At 32.9% G+C, this 27,034-nt stretch overlaps 2 protein-coding genes across 3 annotated transcripts in view; one reads left to right on the forward strand and one right to left on the reverse strand.

The window, feature by feature from the left end:
- Nucleotides 1-2,186: 2,186 nt before the first annotated feature.
- Nucleotides 2,187-9,183, reverse strand: LOC126823385 (vacuolar protein sorting-associated protein 37B). Of its 2 annotated transcripts, none has more exons than XM_050552203.2 (5): nucleotides 9,055-9,183; nucleotides 6,786-7,018; nucleotides 5,728-5,899; nucleotides 5,201-5,283; nucleotides 2,187-4,116 (listed from the first exon to the last, which is right to left on the reverse strand). In XM_050552203.2, the coding sequence occupies exons 2-5, from the start codon at nucleotides 6,960-6,962 to the stop codon at nucleotides 3,841-3,843; spliced, it is 708 nt and encodes a 235-aa protein (XP_050408160.1). In that variant the 5' UTR covers nucleotides 6,963-7,018; nucleotides 9,055-9,183; the 3' UTR covers nucleotides 2,187-3,840. The 2 variants fall into 2 exon arrangements, with proteins under 2 accessions (XP_050408160.1, XP_050408161.1); XM_050552204.2 differs by having other exon boundaries at nucleotides 9,041-9,183.
- A 3,290-nt stretch (nucleotides 9,184-12,473) lies between these two features.
- LOC126823358 (transmembrane protein 132E) overlaps nucleotides 12,474-27,034 on the forward strand; it is a 57,443-nt gene continuing 42,882 nt past the window's right edge. The window contains exons 1-2 of the mRNA XM_050552150.2: nucleotides 12,474-12,709; nucleotides 21,023-21,806. Coding sequence (XP_050408107.2) covers nucleotides 12,637-12,709; nucleotides 21,023-21,806 — 857 coding nt within the window. The 5' untranslated portion in view covers nucleotides 12,474-12,636. The remainder of the gene's footprint in view (nucleotides 12,710-21,022; nucleotides 21,807-27,034) is intronic.

Consider the following 27,034-nt stretch of genomic DNA (forward strand, 5'->3'; position numbering starts at 1 on the left):
CCTGCCTGGCAGCCGCTGGTTTAATTAAATTATTAACTTGTGATCATGTTTAAATCCACTGAAAATCTCAACAATCCAATGATCTAGAGTTGATTATGCTCTTGGCATGTGAATAAATGTTTTATATAACATTTGAGGCCAAATGAAATAGGCAGATTTAGCTCTTACATATACATCATTAAGCTGTGACTAAGTATTATGTCTAAAGTCTAGCAAATTCAGGGGCAAATAACTTGTCTCACACTGATTCTCTATCAGTAAATATAATAATATATCAGATCTGAAACCCTCAGACTACGAAAGGTGTGATCAAAGGCCACTACCATGCATTCCGTCAACTAAATCGCAATACTCATTATTTTCACTTTTTAGACAATCGAGTCTACAATGCCTGTTAAATATACCCAAGGGACCCTCCATGTCTCATGGAACTTGCGTGTATAGCAATGGGATCTGTCAGTGTCTGGGAGCCCAAGTGGTTAAATGAGTAAGAATCCAGAAGGTCTTCGGTTTCAGGACAAGGAACAGTGTCTAGTTGTTCAGATTGAACAAAAAACTGGTGTGTACGTTAAAACATCTTTGACAATTGGAATTCAAAATAAAAGTAGGCGTAGTGCCTCTGTACAGGCAAAATTTTCCCAAATGTTTTGTGTCTAGGCCTTCGTTCTTCAGGTCATAACGCTTTGAATTGGACAGAATCAGAAATCTCCCATAGATCAGACATTTTACCTTTGAATAGTATTAGAAAATGTTACAGGTTGTTTCTTTTTTTTTTAAATTATTAAGGCCACACAAAATAAATGTCTTGTTTCTCGGGCAACTGACAGCTGAAACTGTAGGGAGGGAGGGCGGTTTCTTTTTTTTTTTTTACTCATTGATGGTGCAAAATAAAATTTGGCTATTGCTGAAAATTGTTGGGGCGGGAGGGCGGTCTTTCTTTTTTTTTTTTTTTTAAATGAGAAAGTCATTACTTGTTTACGTTTTTGCTTTCCGTTATATTCAACTTTATTGTACATACTGAAAACATAAACCCAAAATCAAGTCTACTAAAACACTGAGACTGAACACTGACTGAAAGGAAAATAATTTTCCATATTTAATTCACATAATTGAAATTGGTTTAAAATAAAATTCCATACGACTATGTAATAGCCCTCCATAAAGACAACAATATTTTTAAAAACTAAGCCTCTTTCACCAGGTGTATCAAAAATAATAATCATGGTAAACAGTATTTAAAACTAAATCTAGTATCGCCGGTTTATTTATAATTATTTACCGAATTCCAACCAATGCATGTCACACCGTGTCATCGGTATTGGAGATTGCCGGAAATACTGTTTCTTGGGATATTCGGTGTGTTTCTCAGGATATTCGGTGTTCTATCCGGTGTTTATATTATTGAATGACTATTTAAATCTAACTAACAACTGGTCAGTAAAACCATCAAATCGGTAATCCAATTATTATTTTCCGGATTATCGAAACTACCGTAAATGTGCTAATAATGACCCAGATTCTAAGGTATGCATTATGATGACTATCGTCATCGTATCGTATTCTTAGCTATAATTAATTAACCTGTTCTACGGTTCATTATTTTATCAATAGGATTTTCCAAACAAGGGCCGACTGAAGCCGGCAATAATGAGCCGATTACGATCGAATGATTGAAATATTGTCGCCTATGACTTTTAACACGAATCAAATTCTAGTTTATCAGGGGAGGTAATTAATATCACGTGATACAAAATGGAGGTTCTTTCGATATCAATAAAAAAGGCAAATCTGCCAAACTTCGCCATTGTTCGGATAAAAAAGACAGCATGTTCATCTGAATCAGTTTTAATACATTTGAATAGATATACATGTATGGCGGATGTAGGTACATGCGGGATATTTTTTTTACGACTTGCTTGTCGATGTGCGGGCGGGCGTTACATATTTATTTTTTTTCATCAAGACTAATAAATAGACTGCACGCGCAACCAATTTTGCGTGCGGGCGGTGCCCGAGAAACAAGTTATTTTATTTGTGTTGCCTAATATAGAGTGGTAGTGATTCAATGAATTCCCCTAGGACAATATACATAAAGAAGCCTCAAATAAAATTAACTTGAAACATTATCAACAGCAACATTTTACTTACAGGTATATCACAAATACATTTACATTAATATCTAAAAATGTGTGTTATCTATTTATTTACATATCTTTACATATATATTACACAACAGAGTCCTGACAAAATACATGAGATAAAAGAAAAAGAAAATACAGGTTTCAAGACTCCATTTATACATCTTCTGAATATAAAATTAGCACTGTGTAAATTTTGTTTACATGGAAAAAAAAAGAATAAGAAAAAAAAAGAAAGAATTAAAATCATTAAATTAATTGACTGATTTTTCCCTATAAAAATAGTGATTCTTTAACAACTGTCACTTATATTAAGAGTAAATAACAAATCCATTGTAAATACGGGAAAATTTAAAAGATATTTACCCATGCATGATGTGTTTAAAACCAGACTAATATTAAAGCCCCAACATGCTATAACAAAAGTTTTAAAGACGAAAGGAATCACCTTTTTGATCTAATTTCTGATTAAATAGGTAGTAAAATGGAACTATCAAGATATTGTGAACTACCAAGATAAATAAATAAGATGTAGATCATGTGAAATTAATATACTAAAAAAACATGAAAGTGCAGTTTTCAAATATTCAGTGTAAAGAATTTCTGTCTGATGCATTTAGTGAGTCAAAGTAGAGATTGGTATTTATAACCATGGTGTGGCATATTGTAGCAAAACTACACATAAAACTTTTACAAAATATAACGGACATTGATAAAGACTGCAAAATTATACAAAAATTCATGATGACCAAATGTGTTAGAAACAAGCATAACTGAGTCACATACCTTACAAAGTTAAAAAAAAATTTGCCCAAATCATAAGAATCACACACAATTAAGAGTTAAAGAGACAAACTTTATCTTTATTGTTTGTCTATTAAGCCTGCAGTAAATCATATCTTTACAAATTTGAGCGAATTTGTACATCATTATCAATTCAGTTATTCATACCATACCCAAAAAAATTATGTCATAACATAAAACAGAAGGTCTAATAAAAAAAATTATTAAGTTGTGTTTGGTTTATAAAATGATTCTGTTAGCTACATTCCAATCTAACACTTAATGGACAAAATGATTATTAGTGGAACTCACATTAATAATAGTATTGTTCAATATATATCAAAGTAAAGAACATTATGAGGTATTTGTAAATCAAGGTGCTACAATTTTACCTCGATATTTACCTTATTTACGCAGATAACTAATTTAGCATCAAAGATGCATTATGTAATGGTAAAATCTGCCTATTGCGGGTCTTTTTTCTAACTTGAAATGTTATTTAAATTATCATTTAGACATTACAAGCCCATAATCAACACTCTTATCACAGCAATGACAACAGAGACTATGCTAGCCTTGTCAAAACTTTAAACATTCATAACTTCAATATATTTATTTCGGATTAACTATCAGTAAACTATTATAGCAAGAGCTTACATAATGCATCTTTAATTTCTTTTTAATACCTTGTATCTGTTTAATTTCTATTTTCAAATATATTCAGTGCAGGAACAATATTCCAAAAACTGGTAGCATCACTCTTAGATCTTGGAGACAATAAAGTTATATTTCTTGATGAAAAATTTCCTCAAATTGTATTTCTTGTTTGGAAAACCAGATGGTCCATGTCTTACTTGGCGCGGTCAGTATTTTATCCAGCACAGAAAGCCAAAAAGAGAAGTAGAAGTTTTATACACTTTTAATAACGTCTATAAGGTTGGGAGGGTTGAGGCATACCCATAGAGTTAGATACAGGATAGGGGGCAGAACCACCGGAGAATGACGACCTCCCATAATTTGAAACTGGTGTGTTGCTCGAATAATTATTTTCACTGATAGATGATGGGTTTCGAATTATTTCTGCCATTTTCTCTGCTTTTATCCTCTTCGTGTGTGCCTCACTTCTCAATTTTATATACTGAGTCAAAAATTCATTTACATCACATTTTTCTGAACAAAAGTCAGAGGCAAGATCCTGAAAATAAATTTTAAAAAATTAATTCTTAATAAATATTCAACCCCATACTCAATTTTAAATTCAAAGGCATGAGGACTTTAAAACCAAAGTATAAATGAATTTTATTATGATTAACTTGACTGTATTTATGCCATAAACAATTAAAAATAACTTGTAATTATATTCAGGAAAATACATGCATACTTATTCAGAATAGGATTGTTTGTTTTAATAATTCCAATTTCCAAGAGTAGAACACACCAAGGATTGTGTCAAGCAAGATCAAATCATCAACAAATATTAGGAACAAGAGCAGATCGGTGGGTTGGGTTAGGCTATAACAATTAAAGAAAATATTTACATTTGCCAGTTCTAAGATACTGTCCAAGCAACTGGCAAATATGGTGATATAAATGTACTTGGACTAAATGAAAAATCCAAATAGATTTATCTATTAAGATTTCACTACAAAATTTAAGTGGAAGAAAACTATCCCATGAAGCGAGAATCTGTTTTAATCAGCTGTGTTATTCACACACGACCTGAATGAGGCAGAATCCAAATTAGCTTGCATTTGTTGTTAGTCGATGTCCACTCGATGGTTAAAATCTATATCTACATGATTTATACTGTACATAAACCCATTCACACACAAGCACTACCAAACCAATATACCGGCGAAATCTGCCCTTTCAAGTGCATCATCCCACCCTCCCTTATGGGACTGATCAACTTGATTTGAAAAAATGTCAATAAGTAGCTAGAGAAGAAGTAAAAAATATAAAAAAAGATTGACTATAAACAGACAGTAAGCGAGCACAGGGGTATATGAAAGGTGTAATTAGACTTGATCAAGTTAGGGGTGATCAGTTTGTAGATCTCTGTTGGTCAGACAATTAATCTCAATGTATATAGATCATGGTTTTAATAGTACAATAAATGTTTATATACATCAAGCAAGTTTTCAGTAACATGTGTTTGTCTGATCAGTGGTGGTGACTAGACAGGATAATATAATTTTCATACCCTGCTCAGAATTGGATGACTTGAGAATGATAAACTTTATCTGCAATGAATCATGAAAAAAAAATGCTAACTTTACCTCTGTTAATTCTTCTGATTTAGCTGCTTCGGTTTGTAAAACAGCTAGTAGTGTATCCATGGACTGTTGACCAGTATGGACATCTTTTTAAAAAAAATATTTAAAAAAAAATAGCTGTTAATGTACTGGTATCATAATTGGATTTGATCACATATCGGTATCAAAAATAGCTGTTAATGTACTCGTATATAATTATATCACAAGTGGATTTGATCACATATCAGTATCGATTCAATATATCAATAATATCTCCATCTTATGTTTAATCCTTTCTATCCCAAGAAAATGTCTCCACTTGCCATTTTAAGTTGTGCTTATCAAAAGATTTTATCAAACACTTACATGTACATGTGTAATGCCTCCTTGTATATATCATCTGCAGAGGATGCTCAAGGTTGCAAAATGTTCAATTCATCTTAAATGATTGTAAATACTAACTGGAATTCAACTTCAACAATATTGCAGTTTGTTTGGGATTTGAAAATCCGTCAAATAACAATCAGTGGCTTTAACCTGTTGTAACTTACCTAATTTAGCAATATCTTGTGCTAATTCTGTCTTTAAAGAATTCAGTTGTTCATAGCCCGTTGCTACTTGGCGTTTTAATGCTTCAAATTGCGGTTGTAGTGAAAGATTATAATCTGCTAAACTTTTATTACTAGCCAACAATATCTCTCGTTGAGTAGTAATATTGTCAACCTGAAACAATTAAAGACTTATATTTTGCTATAAATCATAAGATATTCAAAGGCTTAATAAAGCCTTGATATAATAGATGATTAACAAAGATCTCAATTTTTAACTCTTAAAAATACCGGTAGGCTACATACATGAATTATGTCCTGCAAAAACTAATTTGGGTCAAACATAAAATTTTAATTTCATTGGATTAATAAATGTGGATTTGTTTAGGAGGTTTATCTCCATTAAGCTAACTCATACATTCAAAAACTATCTAAACTTAAAAGTCCACCTAGCTGTTAAAAAGATTTCCGATTTTGCATTTATAAACAAACTCAATCAAAGACGGCAGTGTGAATTCAATAGAAACTAATGGAAACTACAATTAGAAATATTAGAATTTGTGGATTTGAACACATTTAGAGTTAGACCAATAAAATCTTTTTGTAAGTGTTCTTGTGAATTTGATTGTGCATTAATATTTGAATTAATTTTGGAGCGATAGGATTACTAATAGGTTTAGAATACATTTTTTTTTGCAAACAAACCTTTTTATCTAGTAATTTTATTGTATATGAAATATTTCAAAAGAAAAATCTAAATTTGCTCCTTAACAATTCTACTGTCCCATTTGCTATTGACCCAATCTCCATCCTTAGTGATTTGAGCAATGTCAATTGAAGAAACTCTAATAATAATAATAATAACTGCACCTAAGCAACTTTTATACAATCTAATTTCAGAATCTGTCATATTGGGTGCAGTCTTTTCATGTAAAATAATACACAAAGAAATAATGCATCAATAAATTTATAACTTTCTAACTACAGGCTAGCGTACATATTTAATGTAACGTAAAAAGTGTATGAGAGCCCTGAGATGTTATCTAAATAATAAATTGTACCTGTTTTAATTTATTAACGATATCATCTAATTTTCCATCAGTTTCCAATATAAGCTGTAATTCAGTCATACTTAAATTCTGAATAGAAGCTACTGCTTCTGCCTCGTCCATTTGAAGACCAGAAGAACCACTACCAGCTTGCCCACCATACCCCATGCCATAATTGTTTGTATACATCTTGGTGTTATTGTTACTACAGTCAAGTTGAATTGCTATTTCTAGAAATTCTTTTTCTGTAAAATCAAAGTCAAATAATGATGAAAATGAAAAAGTTCAAATAACATAACCTTGAAAATGATGATCATTCTTTATGGAGTAAGATTCATGCCCAGAGAGAGAGAGAGAGAGAGGGGGGGGGGGTGTAACACAAACTAGGTCATTTTGGGACTAACATATGGTTCAATTTTATTTCAATAATTTGCATGCTCGTAGGGGGTCTTAAGCAGTGGGAACGAAACCAGAGGACCCAGAGAAAACCCACGAGGTTGGACAGGCGACCCAACTCCTTTTCACAATATGCTTAATACTTCAATACTTGTAACATCCTACTGACACAGTAAATTTACTATACAAATGCAATTATGACAATTTGTTCAACCTTTTTCAATATTGCAGTTTGAATTTGTATTTTGTTTATTACTTTTAATTTACTTTCATAGTTGTAGACAAAAATGTTACAAAATGCAGTGAGGAGAGCAACATCATTTTAACTCTCAATTTGGCAACATATGGCCATGTAAACTTTACACACTTTTCATAACCCGACAACACAGGAGTTTTGTGATGGGGGCCTGGTCTTTATAGCCAATTATTTTCTCTTTTCTCAAGCTCTGCTAACGATCTAGTTATATATGTGACTAATTTTGTGACCAGATTGGTTAGATGTGGTTCCCCTTATGTCTACTCCCTATCCCTCTAGAGCTGATCTTGTTGAAAGGAGCAGCCTACTCAACAAAGACACACCACTGAAGAATAACAGACATACTCGTCCAGCTAAATTAACGGACTACACAAAAGAGAGACAAATACCATTCGCCTTCTATTTCCGATTACTGAGACACTCTAATCCAAATCTCAACAGCCACACTCACATGAAACAATTTGGTACGAACCCTTTCCATAAATGAATAACATTGTATTATTACAAGCTTATAACCTTTACCACACCATGGAGTCAAGGACAAAATCTAAACTAAATAAATTTAAAGCGGAAATTGCAAATTTTTAAGTTATATTTTTAAAATTTATTGAAATAAAGCCTGAAAATAGATGGTATCCATAAACAGTCCTACCTTGTTAAAGAATAATCCTATTAATCCTATAATTCACTATTGCCAGCTGAGAAATTGGCAAAAATATCATTTTCCTCTTCATTTTCAAACGTTTGAAAAATGCTACTCCATGGTGGAGAATAGAAAGCAAGGGAGGTAATTGGGAGGTAATTGTGTTATTATTTCCTGTGTAAATGAGTTGTAAGTGTGAGAATGACACTTATGATCGTATAATTGTGAGTTGACAACCTATTGAGCAAAAGACATTGAAATAATTACGTTTTGTCTTTCTTAGAAAATTTGCAATTTCCACTTTAAGCCTGTTTGTTCAAAATCTTACACACTACAGCCAGGTCATATTCATTTTTAAAATGATGGTGATAGGCTAATTTTAAAGTAGCTATGGCTACTCTAACTCAATATCACCCGAAGTCTTTGACATTGAAAATACGAATCATTTGTCAATTTAAATCAACATTGTGTTGTGATCTTATTGGGGTCAGACAAAATAAATATTTCACTATTGGTACACGAATCATGTACCATAATCATAATGCGATTCTGCGCCATTTGTAACAAGGGACTCGAAGAACGAGGCTATAGACATATTCCACAAGTAATGTCAAATGGTGACGCCATATTGTTATCTGTAGAGCATGCTCAACAAATACTATTGGTATAGACTGGAATAACCAGCCGCTAGACTGCCATTCGATTGAGTTGAGACTTCTTGCGTATTTCGCCGAACATGACAAATTTGAAATTAGAATAAAAACGGGAACGATTTAATGTAAATCAGTTTATATACTCATATTACATTATTATTTATATGCGTATCGACCCATTTGAAAGTGGGCATTTGACTGAAAAAATTTTTTGGTGTCAAATTTCTTGGCTCCCCGATATATTAGTGATTTAGCTCCTTTAAAGATAAATAATAAACACAAAGAATAACAGGGTTAAACTAATGAAGAGAAGCCATACACTTTTCTGCTCACCAATACGTTCCCCTTCGTATGACTCAGTGTCGTTTTCGGAATGTCATTACAAAATTACATCAAAATCAAAAATAAACAACAAATTTCTCATTTCCTCATTGACAGTGTCCTCTTGTGACACCAGGGGAAGATAATTCTCAATACAAATTATGTAAAGGGAGGTAAATCCATATAAATTCTGTATCGTGAAATTATGGTATCAGACCATAAAATTTATACCCAGATTTCTGAGACTGACCTGCACCCACTGTCTTGAAATAAAAAGAGGTCGATATTGCAGCATTCCTGGGGACAAAAGACGTAAAAATAAAAACCAAAGTGAATGCCATTTCTTCATGGATTGTAAATGGCGATTTAAGACTAACTTGTATACACTACACTTCACAGTTGTTCTTTCTATTCCTAGTTTTACTTTAGCAACATGTTCAACCACCCAATGCAGCATACATGCGGAGAAAAGACGTACCCCCCCCCCCCAAGTGAATGTCATTTCCTCATGGATTGTAAATAACGATCTTAGACTAAAATATATAATCTACACTTCACCACAGTTATGCTTCCTATTCTATTCCTTTTACTTTAGCAACAAATGTTCAACCATCCAGACGAACTAGCCAATGGGATATGCACTTTTATATACGATGCTTTCCGAAACGAACACGGATACCACGACCAAATGAATTCACAATTATTTTCATTTTATTCTTTTTGTGTCATATCTCTTTATTTCTTATTTACTACATTTTCTGTATTGTACTTTTTTAAAATATTGTATGCTGCCTCTTGTAGGCGTTTTGATGCAATGAGATTTATCTTAGCATGTCGGAACTCCACCAGTTTTGAACTTGCAGAACACAAAAGCTGCTTTCGTAAAACAAGACAATTTCTAACCCTTTATAATCCGCCTGACATACTGCATGAGCTCACATTGCAATAAATCCTTCATACTAAAGATAACTAGAAACACGCAGTAAAATGCAGTAAAGAACCAATGGAATGACAGTTTTCGTCCGAATTACGGACGAAAATCAACTTTAATAAACGTATCATACAAAATATCTGAAATTTGGTTCTTCTCATCGTATATGGACATGACTTAATTCGACAATATCGGATGTGAAGAAAGGAACTATTTTTAAAGTGAGTATTCTATCTAACCATAAAATATATGCTATCCACAGTCGACAGAATCAAAGCTAGTAATGGCAAAGGAATCCTTCTTGCAAACAGTTCTCAAGAACAAAAGCGGCCTTGTTAAACTTGTCAAAGATTGCTCCTTTTTCGGAACGAATGTACAGATATGAAACTTGAACAGAATAAAAGGCGAGACAGGGAGCACAGCTGCTTCCCTTCCCTGGTGTATATAATCATGTTTTATAGATTGAACAAGAACTGTGAATAACGCCTTGATTTTATCACATCGACATTTTAAAACATGTTTTTAGGAAGAGCATTTTATATGCATACCGTGTATTTACTCCACTATCTGAGGAGCTGTTCCATAATCGGAAAGACGTACATACAGAAGAAGAGGAGTTCTACTGGAACTTTAGGCCACACAAAATAAATGTCTTGTTTCTCGGGCAACTGACAGCTGAAACTGTAGGGAGGGAGGGCGGTTTCTTTTTTTTTTTTACTCATTGATGGTGCAAAATAAAATTTGGCTATTGCTGAAAATTGTTGGGGCGGGAGGGCGGTCTTTCTTTTTTTTTTTTTTAAATGAGAAAGTCATTACTTGTTTACGTTTTTGCTTTCCGTTATATTCAACTTTATTGTACATACTTAAAACATAAACCCAAAATCAAGTCTACTAAAACACTGAGACTGAACACTGACTGAAAGGAAAATAATTTTCCATATTTAATTCACATAATTGAAATTGGTTTAAAATAAAATTCCATACGACTATGTAATAGCCCTCCATAAAGACAACAATATTTTTAAAAACTAAGCCTCTTTCACCAGGTGTATCAAAAATAATGAAAACGATATCTGTATGTGTATCGAAACGTAGCATGTTAATAAATTCAGAAGTAGTATATCCATATAAGTGTGTTTTATTTTTAGTGAAATCTATTTCTATATGTCTTATAAGGATTAGGAAACCATATTGTATAAATACACTTAATTAAATCATGCGGACAATTTTCCAACTTCCGAAGACGACGTTTGATGAATACAAACTAACTTAATTTTGCAAATTATATCTTGAAAATAAAATATATTCAATGTTTTACATTTTACACAAATGTTACGCCAAATAGGGACTACAATAAAACGTGCGCCTTCAATTCCTAAGGGGGCACGGCATAAGTTAGAATTGCTCTTCCAAAGTTTCCGAGATTGTTTAACTTTTTCTCTTTTTTGCACACTTCCTGCGCATATTTGAACTCTATAAAATTCAGCATCCTGCATCAATTATTTCAAGTGGTATTGACGTTCTGATAGAAAACTAACCTCTCTACAGATAAGAATTTATAAACTTGCTTGTATTGTTTGACTATAGACACAAGGACACACTTTTTTAGATTTTGTGATGAATTTTCGGGAATTGTTTGGTTATTTATAAGAATGAAGCCTATTGAAATTCAGGGTTCTCCTGTCAATTATTTTTGGAGCTATGGTCCAAAACCATGTAACCAAAGTCAGATTTCCTGAGATGTCGATTCAAACTTGCCGGAAATCTGGAGATACTTCAGACATTAAAATAGGGATCACAACCTTTGTATATGGAAAACTTATAATTTAAAAAAAAATAGAATGACAAATCTTGAGGTGGGCATTTGTTTCATTGCCTGGCAACCTATGATTGGCACATTTCAACTTTGAATAAATCTCTTCCCCTCCTGCTCTTTCGAAATACATTTAGTTATTAGAAAATAAAGAAGTAGCATGGATTATGGAATGTCCTTGAATGGTTGCAGTTGATAACTTCTTTTATTTATTTAATTTCTTTAATATTTTATGTCATAATTTTTAGAGCCCTCTTGGATAACATGTTTTTAAGTCGGATTAACACTTTTAATACACTATGTGTTTGTATTTTACTCGTGCCTAGACTTTTCAATTAGAAGCTATTTCAGAAACAATACATTCTCTTTTTTTAGGACAAACGATGAATGAAATAAAACAGATGTCTCAATGATTCGATATTCACATTATATCCCCCGCTTTCTGCGATATCCAATAGAATATTTACCATGAAAGACGTCACGTGATACAAATTGAATATATTACGGTAATATCCATAGAGAGGTGAAGAAAATAGTTCCAAAAATAACTAGGTCATTGTTTTTTTTGTAATTGATCGGTAAAACGTAGAATACATAAACATATTAGATTTCGTTTCTATAATATTTTCAATTATTTTCTTAGATGAGACAGTTTTCAAGAATTCGTGGGCCCAATGACAGTGCGTAGTGATATTATTTAAGTGAGCTACACGTCTTGGAATGGCTTACAGCAACCGCAAAATGTAACGGTATCGAGTTAAAACGTACGGATAAAATGGTAAAAATCGGTGGACATTATGTGTCATATTATTATGACGGATTAGCAGTATATATTTAAACATATTTTCTAATGGATGTAAATGGAATAATGCCGAAGAGTGGGATAATAACGCTGTTGGCGGCGTTTGTTTGTGTGTCAGTTGGTAAGTGTCTGCTAAATACATTACCAGTATAGCAGTCTATAGTCTCTTAGTATTGATCTCAAACTGTCATCTATTGCACGATAAACTCCCAACAACTTTTACTTATCTTATCTAGAACTATGTAATAGATATCCATAAAAACATGTATTATATTGATATTACACGATATATTGTTGTAAACGTTGCATATGCCTGTTGTAGTATGAAATATGATACCTGTCTTTTAGGTGATGAATTTTTCAGACACGATTGTTTACTTCGTGGAGTGTGGAATATAAGCTATATATCACATAGTTATATCTACCATGCCTTTTAGAAAAGTAAAATACTGTCTAATATTCCACCAGATTTCTAGAAACAGGGGCTAGATAATAAAGATATCTTTTAATGTTATTTTTATTTAGCAGTATTATTAGTCAAATTAAATTTCCATGTAAATGACTGATAGGTCAAATTTTATTACTACCATTTTAGCAGTGATAATTAGTTTTAAGTCATAAATAATATAGGATTATCTGGGGCATTTTGGACATAAAAAGGTTACAAGTTTCTTTCAAATATATTTTTTTTAATATAAATACATGTGTTATACATAGTTCAAAGTTTTTATGTATATTCATGTAAACTTCCAGAAATACAAAGATTACAGAATGATTGTTCTTTGTGTTCACAATTTCAAGTTGCATTCATGTACATATAGGTCTACAGGCTGTTAATACACATTCTAACCTACATCACCAATTTATATTAATCTGTACAGTGCATTTTGCCAATACACATATAATTGGAGTATTATAATATAATATGGTACACAAGATGTAAATACACAAACTAAATACAGATTCAATATATATTAGTGTGTATATGCAGTACACAAATTGTAAATACACATAATACAGTCAATGTATATTAGTGTATAAACTATAATACAGTACACAAAATGTAAACACATAATATATACAGAGTCAATGTATATTAGTGTATAAACTATAATACAGTACACAAAATGTAAATCTACATAATATATACATGGTCAATGTACATTGGTCTATAATCATTGCAATATCATTTTGGCATATATTCCTAAAACAGCTATGTCTTGTTTGGAAGTGTACATGTATCTCTATACAACTGCACTTTTTATTAGACCTGCATGTCAACATTAGATTTTTTGATGTCCTAAAAGATGTCAGCAAGGTGATCGTCTAATCATCCGTGCACCTGGTGCTATTACCTGTTATATGTTTGTGTATGGACCATCGATGTTATGCAAACAGGCAACATTGTCGTGATATGATATTATACATATGTAAAGTTCTAAGAGACCTTCACAAAGTTTCAACACTGGCATCCAAACGAATAACCAGTAGAACTAGGTGGGTGGGTTGAATGACGCTGCAGATAGAAAATGGTAAATTTTGTCTGAAAACTTGCATTAAAGTCCATCTTTGTTAACATTTTTTTTATTGTATCAGTGTGTTTGGATTGGTGGGTTGAGAATCAAGATCTATCTGTGGGTGTTTTGGTTATGTTTTGCAATCAAAATCATTTTAATCTAAAATCATTGGATTGACCATATTTTAAATGATTCAAAGCATTTTCCATTTTTGATTGTCCATTTTCCATTCTTATTATTATGTGATTAAACAGTATGCAAAATTTCTTATCGTTTCCAAATCTTTATGAATACATCCCTACATGATCAGGCTAGAAGTGAACCCTCTGACGTCTGTAATTAGTCATAATGTGTTATGTGCACTGGAATATATGTGCGGTTCTCAGAATAATATATCAGTTATTTATAAGTTTGTTAACACAAATTAGCTGGATCAGCTTTTTTGGCAGAATTCAATTCTGTAGGTAAACAGACACCTAATTGTATTCTGTCAGAATCTACATAAACATACATAACATGCATAATAATATTGTCTTACTGATATTTGCAAGTAGATTTTAGCATAAGAACATAGTAATTATGGATTGTTCAATTTCTAGGATTATTTATTGGCTGGTTTAATGTGTGTTTCCATCTTTTTATTCATGCCAATAATTACATCTGGTTGCGTAATCAGAAGGGAATCGTCACATAAATCTACAAGTCAAAGAAGTCAAATTAATCAACCAAGAATTAGGATTATCCATGATTTGGTTTTTAAGCATGAATAAAAGTTTGACGTCTTGAATTGTGAATAATAAAATAATGTAAACAGGTTATAGTTTAAATTTGAATTTGATGTAGAGAGTTTTTATTTGATATGTTTTTAAGGAGATGATATATAACAACAAATTTCATTGTAAAAGATGGTTATAAATTCTTGTAATAGTTAACACAGATAGTGAGATGTAAATGTAATGTGCTGTATTTTATAAGATGATAATAGGTCAGATTGGGGTCATCGTCTATATAAAAGTTTTATTAGGACAGTAACAACTAGTCTATGAACCATGGTTTATATAGTTTACAAGTATTATCATTCCTTTTGTCAGCCCCTTATACATAGCTTTACTCTTCTTTGATAGTGCGAGCCAAGTTTAATATTAGCAAGGGTTTACATTTAAGCCATGTTTGCAAAGATACTAGAAAGATTTCAATTGCCTTTTTGGAGAAGTTACCATTGCCGTTTGTCAACTGGAGAAAGTTTGTGAACAGCTTTCACTCCATACAAATACACTGTAAAATGGATTAAAATTTACTTGTATAAAGTTGTGTATTTAGCCAGTCACTAATCCTTTTTAAAGCTAGTACACAATTTTCAAAAGGTTTTAAAACCACTTAATAAATTTTCATTTAGGCTTTCCTGTTTATTCAAACAGCATAGGTTTATAAAAATGGAGAGGGGAAATAAAAGAACCAGAGTTACACTGAGAGATATTTTGGGGGGAGTGTTTGTCTTTGAAGTATGACTATTAATTATATGTAGGTACATGTACCTGAATATACATCAGTGTATTTTTAAAGGTATTGCAATCAATCTTTGTTCATATTAAAAAGTAGGCTAGATATACATGTACAGTAATCTGCCCCATATTGTACATTCAGCAAACAAGGGTTGGGGTTCAGATAAGGTATGATGTAAAGGTAGACAGATTCTGAAATCAGTCCTAAACAGTCAAATAACTAAGTTGAAACAAAACCTTGCATTAACATTGCAAATGCTATAAGATTGCATTGCACGATAATGAATCTACATGGAAATTAATGTATTATGAATGAAAATAACAAAAGTAGTAAAGTGTCTGTTTGGGTTACAAGAAATGTGGCATAAAAAATACAAGATAACTATTTTTCATTGTCACTTTTCTACCAAACATCAATTTTCCCAAGTACTCCACAGTCCACATACGCAAGTTCCATTTCAGACATATCTATTGATCAGGATCATTTACCTTCAAGAATGATCAGATTTGTTTCATCATTCAATTTACACATCTTAAAAATGACATATTTTTCGAAACTATTTCAAATATATAAGACTATGACAATCAGTGAACGTTAAAATTCCATGAATTTGATACTTGTCATTTGTGTCTCGTGCATGTAGCGTATCATTATGCAAGTTGTAGTAATAAGCTAATGAATGTCTATTTTCATATCAAAGTGTAATTTTAAATTCTAGACGAGATCTCACTTTAAAATCTTGTGTAAACTGAGCATAATGTAAATACTTTTAAGTTTGAAATTTGTTTGATATACATGTAATATAACTATAGTTGTTACACTGTATTGAGATTAGACAACTCTAATATTGACTCAAAACTTGTTAGACTCCTTTAACGACTCCTTCAAAGATTTAAAATGAAGTAAGGATCCTTAGAATTCTCCAACAAGAGAAAGAAATAAAAGTTTTCATTTTGAGTCGATCGTACACGGACAGAACAACATATTATAATGAGACTTGCTGAAGAACTTTCATAGATTCAACAAGTATTAAGTATCGAAGAAATACTTCCCAAACAATGTTTCTTTTTATGAATTAAGCAAAAATATAACTTTAAAAAAAAAACCCTTTGAAATTTTGAAATGGGTAAGATTTGCTAACTAGAACCTTGACGAAGTCCATTGAATTATAGAATGGTCAGGTTGAATAGTTAAAATGAAAATAGGAAAAAGTTTCCAAAATCATAAGAAAACAACTGTTGCGGGTAATGCATAAAAAATGGGTTGTTACTCACATCATAGATTTCCATGAGATCTGGTCACTGGGCCCCATACTAGAATGGCCTAGAATAGAAATGAGCATAGTTCAAATGATGCAATTACAATGACCGGTAGCAAATACCGCAGTCATTTGCATGTGGTCTGGTGACTAGTCATTACAGACTTCCCGGTTACTGGGTCCCATTTTATTATAAGAATAAAAATGGCTTAGGGAACTGGTGACCATAGAGTCCAGTACAAAAGAGCTAGATTTCCTCAATTAATGTTCCCTTTATAACAACTAGTTTTATCAATCTGATGGTAAAATTATTATGGAGCATATAGACATTGTATTATTCATAATTTTGGTCTATTTTTGAAGTAAAAGATGTATTTCTAGCCAATAACGACAACATGTTTAACAGGCTGTGATATTATCGTACTTGAAGTTGGCAAGGTACATTGCAGCAAGGGAAATCTTTCAGGATATAATTTTTTCTGTTCCTTTATGGTACACAAATGTTGGAAATATAAAAGAAAAAGAAAAATACATTTAGTTTACTGTTACTTTAATTTGAAAAAAATCAAAACGTGAATAAAAATTTATGGTTGGATGAAAAAGAAAAGGACGAACCAGTACTTTTATATTGATTGTAGTTTGACATTGTTGTTTTAAAGAACAGTTCATCAAGTTCACATTTTAACTGTAGATAGAAATAGAGTTAGAAGAAGATTAATCATGTGATGAAAGTTCTGGATGATAAACAAGATAAATAGATGTTTTACTCAACATAAAACAAATTATTGATGATTAGACAATCAAAGCGATGCATGTTTTTAAAGTGCCACTTGCAAATTTATTTGTCCAGAATCTGTTGTAATGTTATTGAGCTCTTCTATAAGATTAATCTGTGGTCAAGATGTAATTCTTTTACATCAAAGTAGCTCTTTGATTGAGGTCAAAATGAAGTATTAATTTAGTGCATTGTTTCAATTAGTTGTGGAACAAACTCTAAATGGTTACATTTTGATTCTCAAGAATAAACTGAGGTTCGACTGTTTACTAATTTTAATTTCCTTTTTGGCTTTTAAAAACAGTTGACTATTTATATCTTTATATCTAAACACTACTGGATTAATCTATGGATCTAAAAAATGTCTCTAATAACAAAACAAATCAACACATTATAAAATGCACTCAAATTGATAATATTACTTTTGAACATATTAAAAAGGGAGTGATCATGCATAATAATATCATTTCATGTAATTTTGTGGTTAAGCAGGAAGTCTAGTTTTCTTTTGAATACTGTTTCATTCAGGCATTTTCTTTGGTCTCTAAATGGCATATCTTGAAACCTCTTCAAGAAAATGTTTATGATCATAAGTGATATATTTGGTATGTTTAGAAAATATCAATAAAACATGATTAACATGATATAGATATCAACTGATTACTTCAATTCCTAAATACAAGGTCTTACATGTATAGTAATTTGTATCCTAATGTCAAAACCCAACAAAATCTTGCACATGGTGCAATTTTAATGACATTATGCCAATCTTTATTAGTTTTTAACTTAACGCTAATACAGATTGGTATTAAATTATTCATTGCTCACTTATCTTTCTTATAATGCCATTTACCAATATGTCAATTTATAATGATAAATATTTTCTTGAATTAGCCTCAGCATATACTGGTAAACTTTGAAGAACAAACCTTGGAGCTGAAACAGGATCCGTTCAAAAAGCATTGTACATGTACCAATGAGTGTTAGAACAGCAATGTGCGCTTAAGGAAAACATAACATCAAATTGTACTCAGACCTTCATTTATGCTCCCAGAATCAGATTAAAAACTAAGAATATCCCAAGTTTGAAAGTGTATAGTAAAGTTAATACAAAAGAGCTTGCAAAGAATATCTTCAATGGTCTGTACACATTGGTATCGTATGGAAAATGTTCCTTTACAAGTGGAATTCAAATTAGGCGTAAACACCACTGTACAGACTGTGCTATTGTAAGAATGGAAAACATTTCAGAATGACCACAAATGTTACCTGTTAGTGTAGACTAGACATAAACCAAAATCTATTTATAAAACATAAACACGCTTTTTGACTGATCTGATGGAATTTGTAACATTTTCTTATACTTAACCATATTTTTTTATTCTTTGTTGATGAAATTAAACATACGGTGTATGCAATACTGATAAAGTAGCCCATGGTCCCCAATACATACAACTTGTTACAACCCATTCCCAGACTATGCCCCCTACCCGTATATTCGTTGATTGAATGTAAATATATATCTGTTATTTACGCTGGTATATTGTGTTGTATAGGGTAGACTGTTTACAAGATCTGTGTTGTGGCCAACCATGTTTTATAATAATTGACCCATGGTCCTATGTCTGTCCCTTAGTTCATTAATTAGGTTTATATTGATGATGATCAAGTCTGGACTAAGACTGGATTAATCAATAATTTCTAGCCTTTTCGTAAAGGCCCCACTGTGCGGTTTGATTCACATAATACATGAACACTGAAAAATATACATTTATATATTGAGAAAATTCGCGAAATGTTTTTCTAGTACATGTATGTTGAATAAACCAGTCATTGAAACACATTACATTGTACATGTACTTTGTCACTTTGTATTTATTGAATTTGAATACCCTTAGGATATCCGTTAGGAACAATCAGTTTTGATCTTGTGTTAAAGTAATACAAAATGACTTTCAGTAGTTATTGTTAATGTTCTAAGTAAAGAAGATGCTGTATCAGATGTTCTAGGATTAGTCAATACTAGCAACTTCTTATCATCAAATTATTTGTGGGTTGTTCTTTCTCAGTATTCACACAAAATTAAGGGCATAGACAAACTCAACAATCCAGAATATAACATGGTGTGGGCGGCCGTGGGCCCACTATAAGGCGATTTGTAAATTGTATTATCTTGACAATACCAGACTTTGTCAAATAGCCTTTAAAATATTGACTGATGTCAGAAGTGGTCAGAAGCAGGTGCTGTATTTAAAGATAGAACTGGCCAATCTTCTGTCTACTGTACAGGAGTATGATATATGAATATAAATTACTACCACATCAATGTAAACTACTTCACCGCTGATTAATTTAAACACCTGTCAAAATAAATATTTACAGAAAACATAAACTATATTAGTGATTCTTAACAGGAAAAAATAATCAGAAAGAAATGTGTTGAATTGAGGCTGCATATTGTTCTCTTTCTTCATAATAAATACAGCCCCATGGGCTATAAGGCTATAGTCAGTTACATCCAGATCTCTGTACATGAACTGGATAGTGTTTAAATGAGGGGAACAGACTAAAAATCACCCTGATCCTTTGAAACAACTGAATATTCCCCCACTCCGCTTCTATCCCAACCCTGTAAGGGTACTTCTGTGTTAGCCTAAACAGATATCTGATACTGTCCAGTTTCATTTGGTTGTTTTCAATTTAACTATTGTTCAAATGTAGCGGTTTTGATAGTACATGTAGGATAGTGGCAACTTCAACCTTTGGCATACCATCATTATTTCATGTTCTTTCAACCTGCTACATGTATATGATTAAAAATCAAACTGTTAGTGTGTAACCTGCTGGGTGATAACTTTACGTATAGTATACATGTATGTGAATGTATTATTGAACATCTGTATAAAGATTTATTAGTTAATCAACTGTAATACTGATAATAAATTACATTATAATCTAATACATCAATAGTACATCTGGCTTGTATTTTATTTATTAATATGCATAATACATGGAGATCCAGATAATTCATGTTTACACGTGTGTAGATTTTCTTTTATATCTAATTGAATATTACACTGAATTTATATAACTGAATAAGCATATATATGTGCTAATTTAATTAAGGATCTACATGTAGTCTGCACTGGATTATAGTTGTAATGAATTTGCATTAAGATATTTACATGTAGTATGATAAAATGCATGTATTAGTATTTTATTTGGTTATTTAATGTTATAATATCAATTAATTTTATTGATAAATACCTATAGTTGTTTATTCTGAATGAAACTCTACAATATTGATTGTAAAACTCAATATTAGATTGAGCAACAAGTAAATGATCATGTTTATAATGTTTGCTTTTCTTTTTGTTATAGGGTGTGCTAATGCAGTGGAGATAGCCTTTGACCAACCAAATGATGGCTACTTCTTAAAATCAGCTTATCACAAACTGAAACCAAGCAATCCTACACAAGAACGTGAACTTTTCGTTGTCACCAAAAGAGCAGAACTTCACAAATTACGTGCAAGTCATGGCCCTTTTGAAGTTTACCAGGCTGTGCCTGACGAATACTTGGATAGAAATACAAACACTAAATCACAGAGTCAAATTTTTCATAATTTGGATGTAAGCGTTCATTTGCTTACTGAAGAACTGTTGCCAAAATGGCCGCAACTTCAAGTCTTAATGCACTCTCAGCCAGTGTCGGAACATTTGAAAGTTGACGATTTTCGTGAGACAGTGTTTGATGAAAGGTGGTGTGGACAATTAATAGTACAACATTTGGATCAGCGATTAACAGATGTTTGTATTTTAAACCAAAAAGATAAAAATGCTTGCGTCATGGATATTAGTATACCTATCGAATGGTGGCATCACAATAAGTCTAATATTGATGTGTATTACCAGGTTTCACGGGTTGAGGATAATCACGAATGTGCAAGTGAATCAAATTCTATTGTTCCAGGACGTTCTGATGACTCTAAGGATAAAAATCTTCTTGCTGTTATCCCACTTTCTACAGAGGATCATAGATTCGATGAAAAGGGAGATAATCGACTAATATTTCGAATTCCTAAAACCAAATATTTGCCAGGCAGTCGATTTTTAGTACCTGTTTATTTGGCAGCAAATTCTGAAGTACAGATTGTTGTTGTTCAGTAAGTATCATAATATTTTAAATTATTTAAATAAAAAACATTCTTTCTCAAAATTAGAGAATTACAATCTCCAACAATCCTCGGCCCAGTCTGCTATTGCATACAGCAGCATTGCATGTAGGCCTACTTGTAGTGATGAGTTTTACTCATATTGTATGTTGGTTACATGTATTTCTCTGCAAGTGGCAATCTAATACTTTTAAGACCAAAATTAAAATGATTGAGTCTTTAGTCATAAACTGGTATATGTACATATTGTATCTTGTCAAGTTTCCATTTTATGCATAAGTAAAGTACATGTATGTTCTGTGCATAGGCGTATGAGCTGAGGAGGCTCATCAAATTTTTCGGGCACCGGCTAAATGATAAAAAAAAAAAAAATAGTGGATATAAACAGAAAAATATGAAAATTATTCCATCCTGCAAAATGAAGTGCCCAAAATCCGGGACTTTTACTGACCATTGGATGGGGTAATGCAATTCCTATCCGGAAAATCACACAATTCTGAAAATCTTTTGATTCAGGGTGTCTAGTTCTCAAACTCATGCTGCAGTTCCAGAAAATTTGCTCTGCTAGGTGCTAATTGCAGTTATTTTTCGAGATTTTACTACTATTATCTTGTGATTTTAATCTTATTCATTGTTTTGACCAGTGCGGATTTTATGAATGCCATGCAATTCGCGTTTTGCTCTTATCTCGTCCAATGATGTATGACCCCTGATCACAGCCAGATTACTATTTTGTTCATACGCTGTAGACCAATTTTGATGCAGATTATTGTGATATTACATGTTTAATTTCACTAGAAATGGTGATTGGTGTATTATACTGTATATACGATAATTATTAATTAGGTATGATGATGAATAATACACTATGAGATCAGTCAATGTAAACATTTTTGCAAATTTCACTGATTGTTGATCGGGCGCTATCTAGTAAAGTTATGTAGGTTCATTTTCGGGCATTGTCACCATTTTTTGGAGGCAAAATGATACAGCCCCCCACTCCATCCTTAATGGGCCTGTACGCCTATGGTACTGTGTCCTAATAACCTATATTTGGCCTTTATATGATCAGGATCTTCCAGTTTGAAGTTCAACACATCCGGAATATTATTTTATTAGATAAAAAGGTAGAAAGTAGCTTATGTGGTATTATGGAATTAATGAACACTGTAGGTAGAAGGAAGGTGCTGATAAAAGTCTAATATACTATTCAAAAAAAGTAGGGGATATTTGATTTTGGGGGCATAATACTAAAATATGCAAATGACTACGAAAAAAGTCACTATAGAACCTAACAGAAGAAACATTTCCAGTTACATGTGACGCCCAAACGCACCAATAGCTACCGCATGGAATGCAGGTGATGCTTGGGATCATCATGGGGGTCCAACCCAAGATTTGCACGACTCTGACTTTGAATGTTACAGTCATTGTGGCATTGAATTCCAGGGTGGAAACATCAGTTTAATTGTTTTAGTGACCAGAAAACAAATTTTGATATGCGTCGGCTTACCCAAAATGAAAGGTTACGTGCCCTTGGCATGCTACAGATCGGCACAACACAGGCGGTTGTGGCGCGGACGATGAATGTTTCTCAGTCTGTCATAAGCAGGCTATGGTCCAGATACCGTGATACACAATCTGTACAGGACAGACCACGCTCAGGTCGACCAAGGGCGACAACTCAAGCCCAGGATCGATTTATCCGTACCTTGGCCTTGAGAAATCGTGTCATCACAGCAAATCAGATCAGCGCTCGTCTTCAAACAGACACTGGTGTGAGAGTGAGTGGCCAGACGATTCGGAATCGACTGCATAGGGGTCACCTTCGCGCCCGACGTCCTCGCGTGATCCCTTGTTTGAGAGATCATCACATTCAGGCAAGACGTCGTTGGTGTAGGGATCGTCAACACTGGGATAATCGACGCTGGAGCAATGTGATGTTTTCAGATGAGTCAAGGTTCACTGTTGATTTTTTGGACAGACGTAGGAGGGTGTGGCGTCGTCGAAACGAGCGCTTCCAAGACGTTAACGTCATCAGACATGATCGATTTGGGGGTGGTTCTGTTATGGTGTGGGGAGGCATCACTGTTGCTGGAAGAACGGCTTTACATGTTGTTGCAGGGCGTGTTACAGGCCAGTACTACCGGGACAACATCTTGGCAGTCCATGTTGTGCCGTTCGCACGACGTCATGGCCGCCGTTTCATCTTCCAGGATGACAACGCAAGATGTCACAGGGCCAGGATCGTTACAGGTTACCTCCAACAACAGAACATCACCACATTACCTTGGCCAGCACTGAGTCCCGACCTCTCCCCCATCGAGCATGTCTGGGACATGCTTGGACAGAGGTTACGTCAACGTCAACAACGTCCTGCCAATGTCCAAAAACTTGCTGCTGCGTTGCAAAAGGAATGGGACAATCTGGAGCAAAATGACCTTAGACGTCTCATTAGGAGTATGCCACGTCGGATCAATGCTTGTTTGGCAAACAGAGGAGGATTTACCCGTTACTGACTTGGTTGTGATGCTGTGGTAACTTTGCTGTTTGACCCCGGGTATCATTTTACCCTTATAATGGTCAGTCTGTGCCTTACTTAGTCTAACGATCATTTGGAATAAATCGATGAATGTGAACTTCATTTCATTTTGTCATTTGTTTCTTCGTCAGTTTCATTAGGTGACTTTAATAACACTTAAAAATCAAATATCCCCTACTTTTTTTGAATAGTATATATTTATCCCACACAGCTTTACATGTACATGTACGTTAGAACCCCCAACTTTTGCTGGACAATATCCCTGAAAACAAATATCACGATATTATAAGTATATCACAATATTGTATAGAATGTCAATAATTTTACTTTATGACCCTTTAGCTGTAAATAAACATGCTTAAAAAGTTGGACATGTCTTTTTGGTATTCACTTGACCGATTGTAGTCAACATTATTAAGCAAATTAAGCATAAATACAGTATTTACAAACAAATGTTCAGGTTCAATTCAAACATAGATCTAGCCACTCGCAGACTGCTGGTCTATCGGATGTGCTTGTTTTTTTAGCCATGATTGGAGGCCATTCATTGTTCTTACTAACTCGTTTTTTTCTCATTCAAATGCATGCCATCTTGAAAAAATGAATTTTACAATACACAAGCACTAAATTTCATTGATGCCTGAACAAGCGTTCATTAACTAAGTCAAATAGCAATTTTTTTTTTTATCCCGAACCGCCATATCATGTGCCATAGATAATCAGTCGACTGATAGTTTGGCATTATTTATATTTCTGCTCTATTAAAATTTATTCCAATAAAAAAATTTGTAAAAGGTGCATAGACAATTCTAACAGTACCAGTCGTGTGCTAAAATGAGTGAGAAGTCAGGTGATATAAACAAAACTATAACTTTGTGAAATGAACACTCGGGAGTTTATAACATTATTCATCGCTATTTATTCATCATTAAACAATAAAAATATGGTAAATAACTTAAAAATAAAAACATTTTTTCAATATTTATACTGAATTGCAATCAGAAAAATCAAAACCGCGATATTCTTCTTAGGTCAGTATTTTAGAAGGTTTTTATTATATCACCCAACTCTACCCCAACTCCATTTTACCCCCAGATTTACTTTTTAAACAATTTCCAAAAGAACTTATATTACAATTTTAATGTGTTTTGATGTATAACTAATTTCATTTAAAAGAAAAGAATTGCTTTCGTGAATTACATATTGACGGATTCACTGTATTCCTTTATAGTAAGTACTGTAAAGCCCTAAATTTATGCCCACATTGCAAATGCCTTCATTTTCTGCACATAGCAGGGATTTATTTTCGGTCATCAACCAACTGTGGTATTTGTCTGTCAGTTAATTTAAATGCAATAAAATTAGGCATTTCAAATCATTGAACTTTAAGATGAATGCCCTTTATACAAAAATATACTTTTTAATTCGAGCTCTATGTGTATGCACTGTATTGGTTCTGCAAATGCTATTATCTTTTGACGTCCAGACATGCACTGTGGTAAAGCACCAAACTTATGTTTGTTGGAGTGTAAACAGTCATCATTATTGTTTGCCTGATAGTAGGGGCCACCAGTCAATGCCCTAGGTGTAAAGTGTTTTTAATATGTAGATTGTAGAGGTTCAAATTTTATAAGTCTTATGTTGACCCTTTGTCAATATGAAGTAGACTAATAGGATATAAATGTACTTTACATGTGCTTTACTAGAATATTAGAATTGTTTAATCCCAGAAGGCTTTCAATACTACCTACAGCCTTTATTATCATCAACTACATTTATTTTTTCCTGTAACGATTTGATGTTTTGTTCATCAGGATTCCAACATGTTAATTGAATAATAAAATTTATTTTCTGCCAATACATGAATATCATCAGCATTGAACTAACTTCTTCTTTTATTAGTGTTTAGTGTCCGCTTCCATCAATGTTGATATCGCAGACAAGTTGTCTTATTTTATTTCTGCTAAGCTTAGTGCATGTGCAGGGGTCTTTCGCATGGGATGAAAGACGTCCCTATCTCCAAGCCACATATGCTCACACACAACCGTAAGACAGAGGTGACTGACCAGCTAGAGCTCGAAGTGCAACACTCAAGATCACTCATACTCCTCGCAGTGTTTCGTTTGATTAGACCTAATCCCACTCAAGCACTGCCGTAATGGAAGCAAATTTCTGTTCCAAATTATGCTCATTTTATTTTTTAAATTGCTTTATCATTAACTGTACCGTTAGGAGCAGCATCTTTTGGTTTAGTACAAATAATATCTCTGAAACACTTTTGTTAGGCAAGAACATGATACTAGCATTAGTTTCATTTTACTTTTACAAGGTTTTTAAAACAATTGTGTGTTTCTAATTTCAATTTCTAGTTCCAGCTTTCTGTTATGTTTCGTAAAAAAGTAGTCTTGATTATCCTGGTCTGTCAGTCAGACGTAGAATGGTCGGTAGACTGGTTAAGTGATACTAATTTCAAAACAAGGGCACATAACCTATTTTTTACTCACAAGTGCCCGGATGTTATGGCCGACACTCGTAACCATCTTTCAGTGTATTATTTATAGATGGTTAAATGGTCATAGCTTATTAAGTACAACATGACTGTTTATTTAGTGACTATAAATGTGCGAAACTGATTTAAGGCTCGGTATATATATAAATTTTGTGGTGTAATTGTCGA

Source organism: Patella vulgata, chromosome 6 (assembly GCF_932274485.2).
Source record: "Patella vulgata chromosome 6, xgPatVulg1.2, whole genome shotgun sequence".
Classification (NCBI taxonomy): Eukaryota; Metazoa; Mollusca; class Gastropoda; family Patellidae; genus Patella; species Patella vulgata.

Coding starts and splice junctions, on each gene's coding strand:
- LOC126823385 (XM_050552203.2), bottom strand. CDS start 6,962: ATGTATACAAACAATTATGGCATGGGGTATGGTGGGCAAGCTGGTAGT. Junction 5,900..6,785: donor TCGTTAATAAATTAAAACAG/GTACAATTTATT, acceptor TAATTGTTTCAG/GTTGACAATATTACTACTCA. Junction 5,284..5,727: donor ACAAGATATTGCTAAATTAG/GTAAGTTACAAC, acceptor TTTTTTAAAAAG/ATGTCCATACTGGTCAACAG.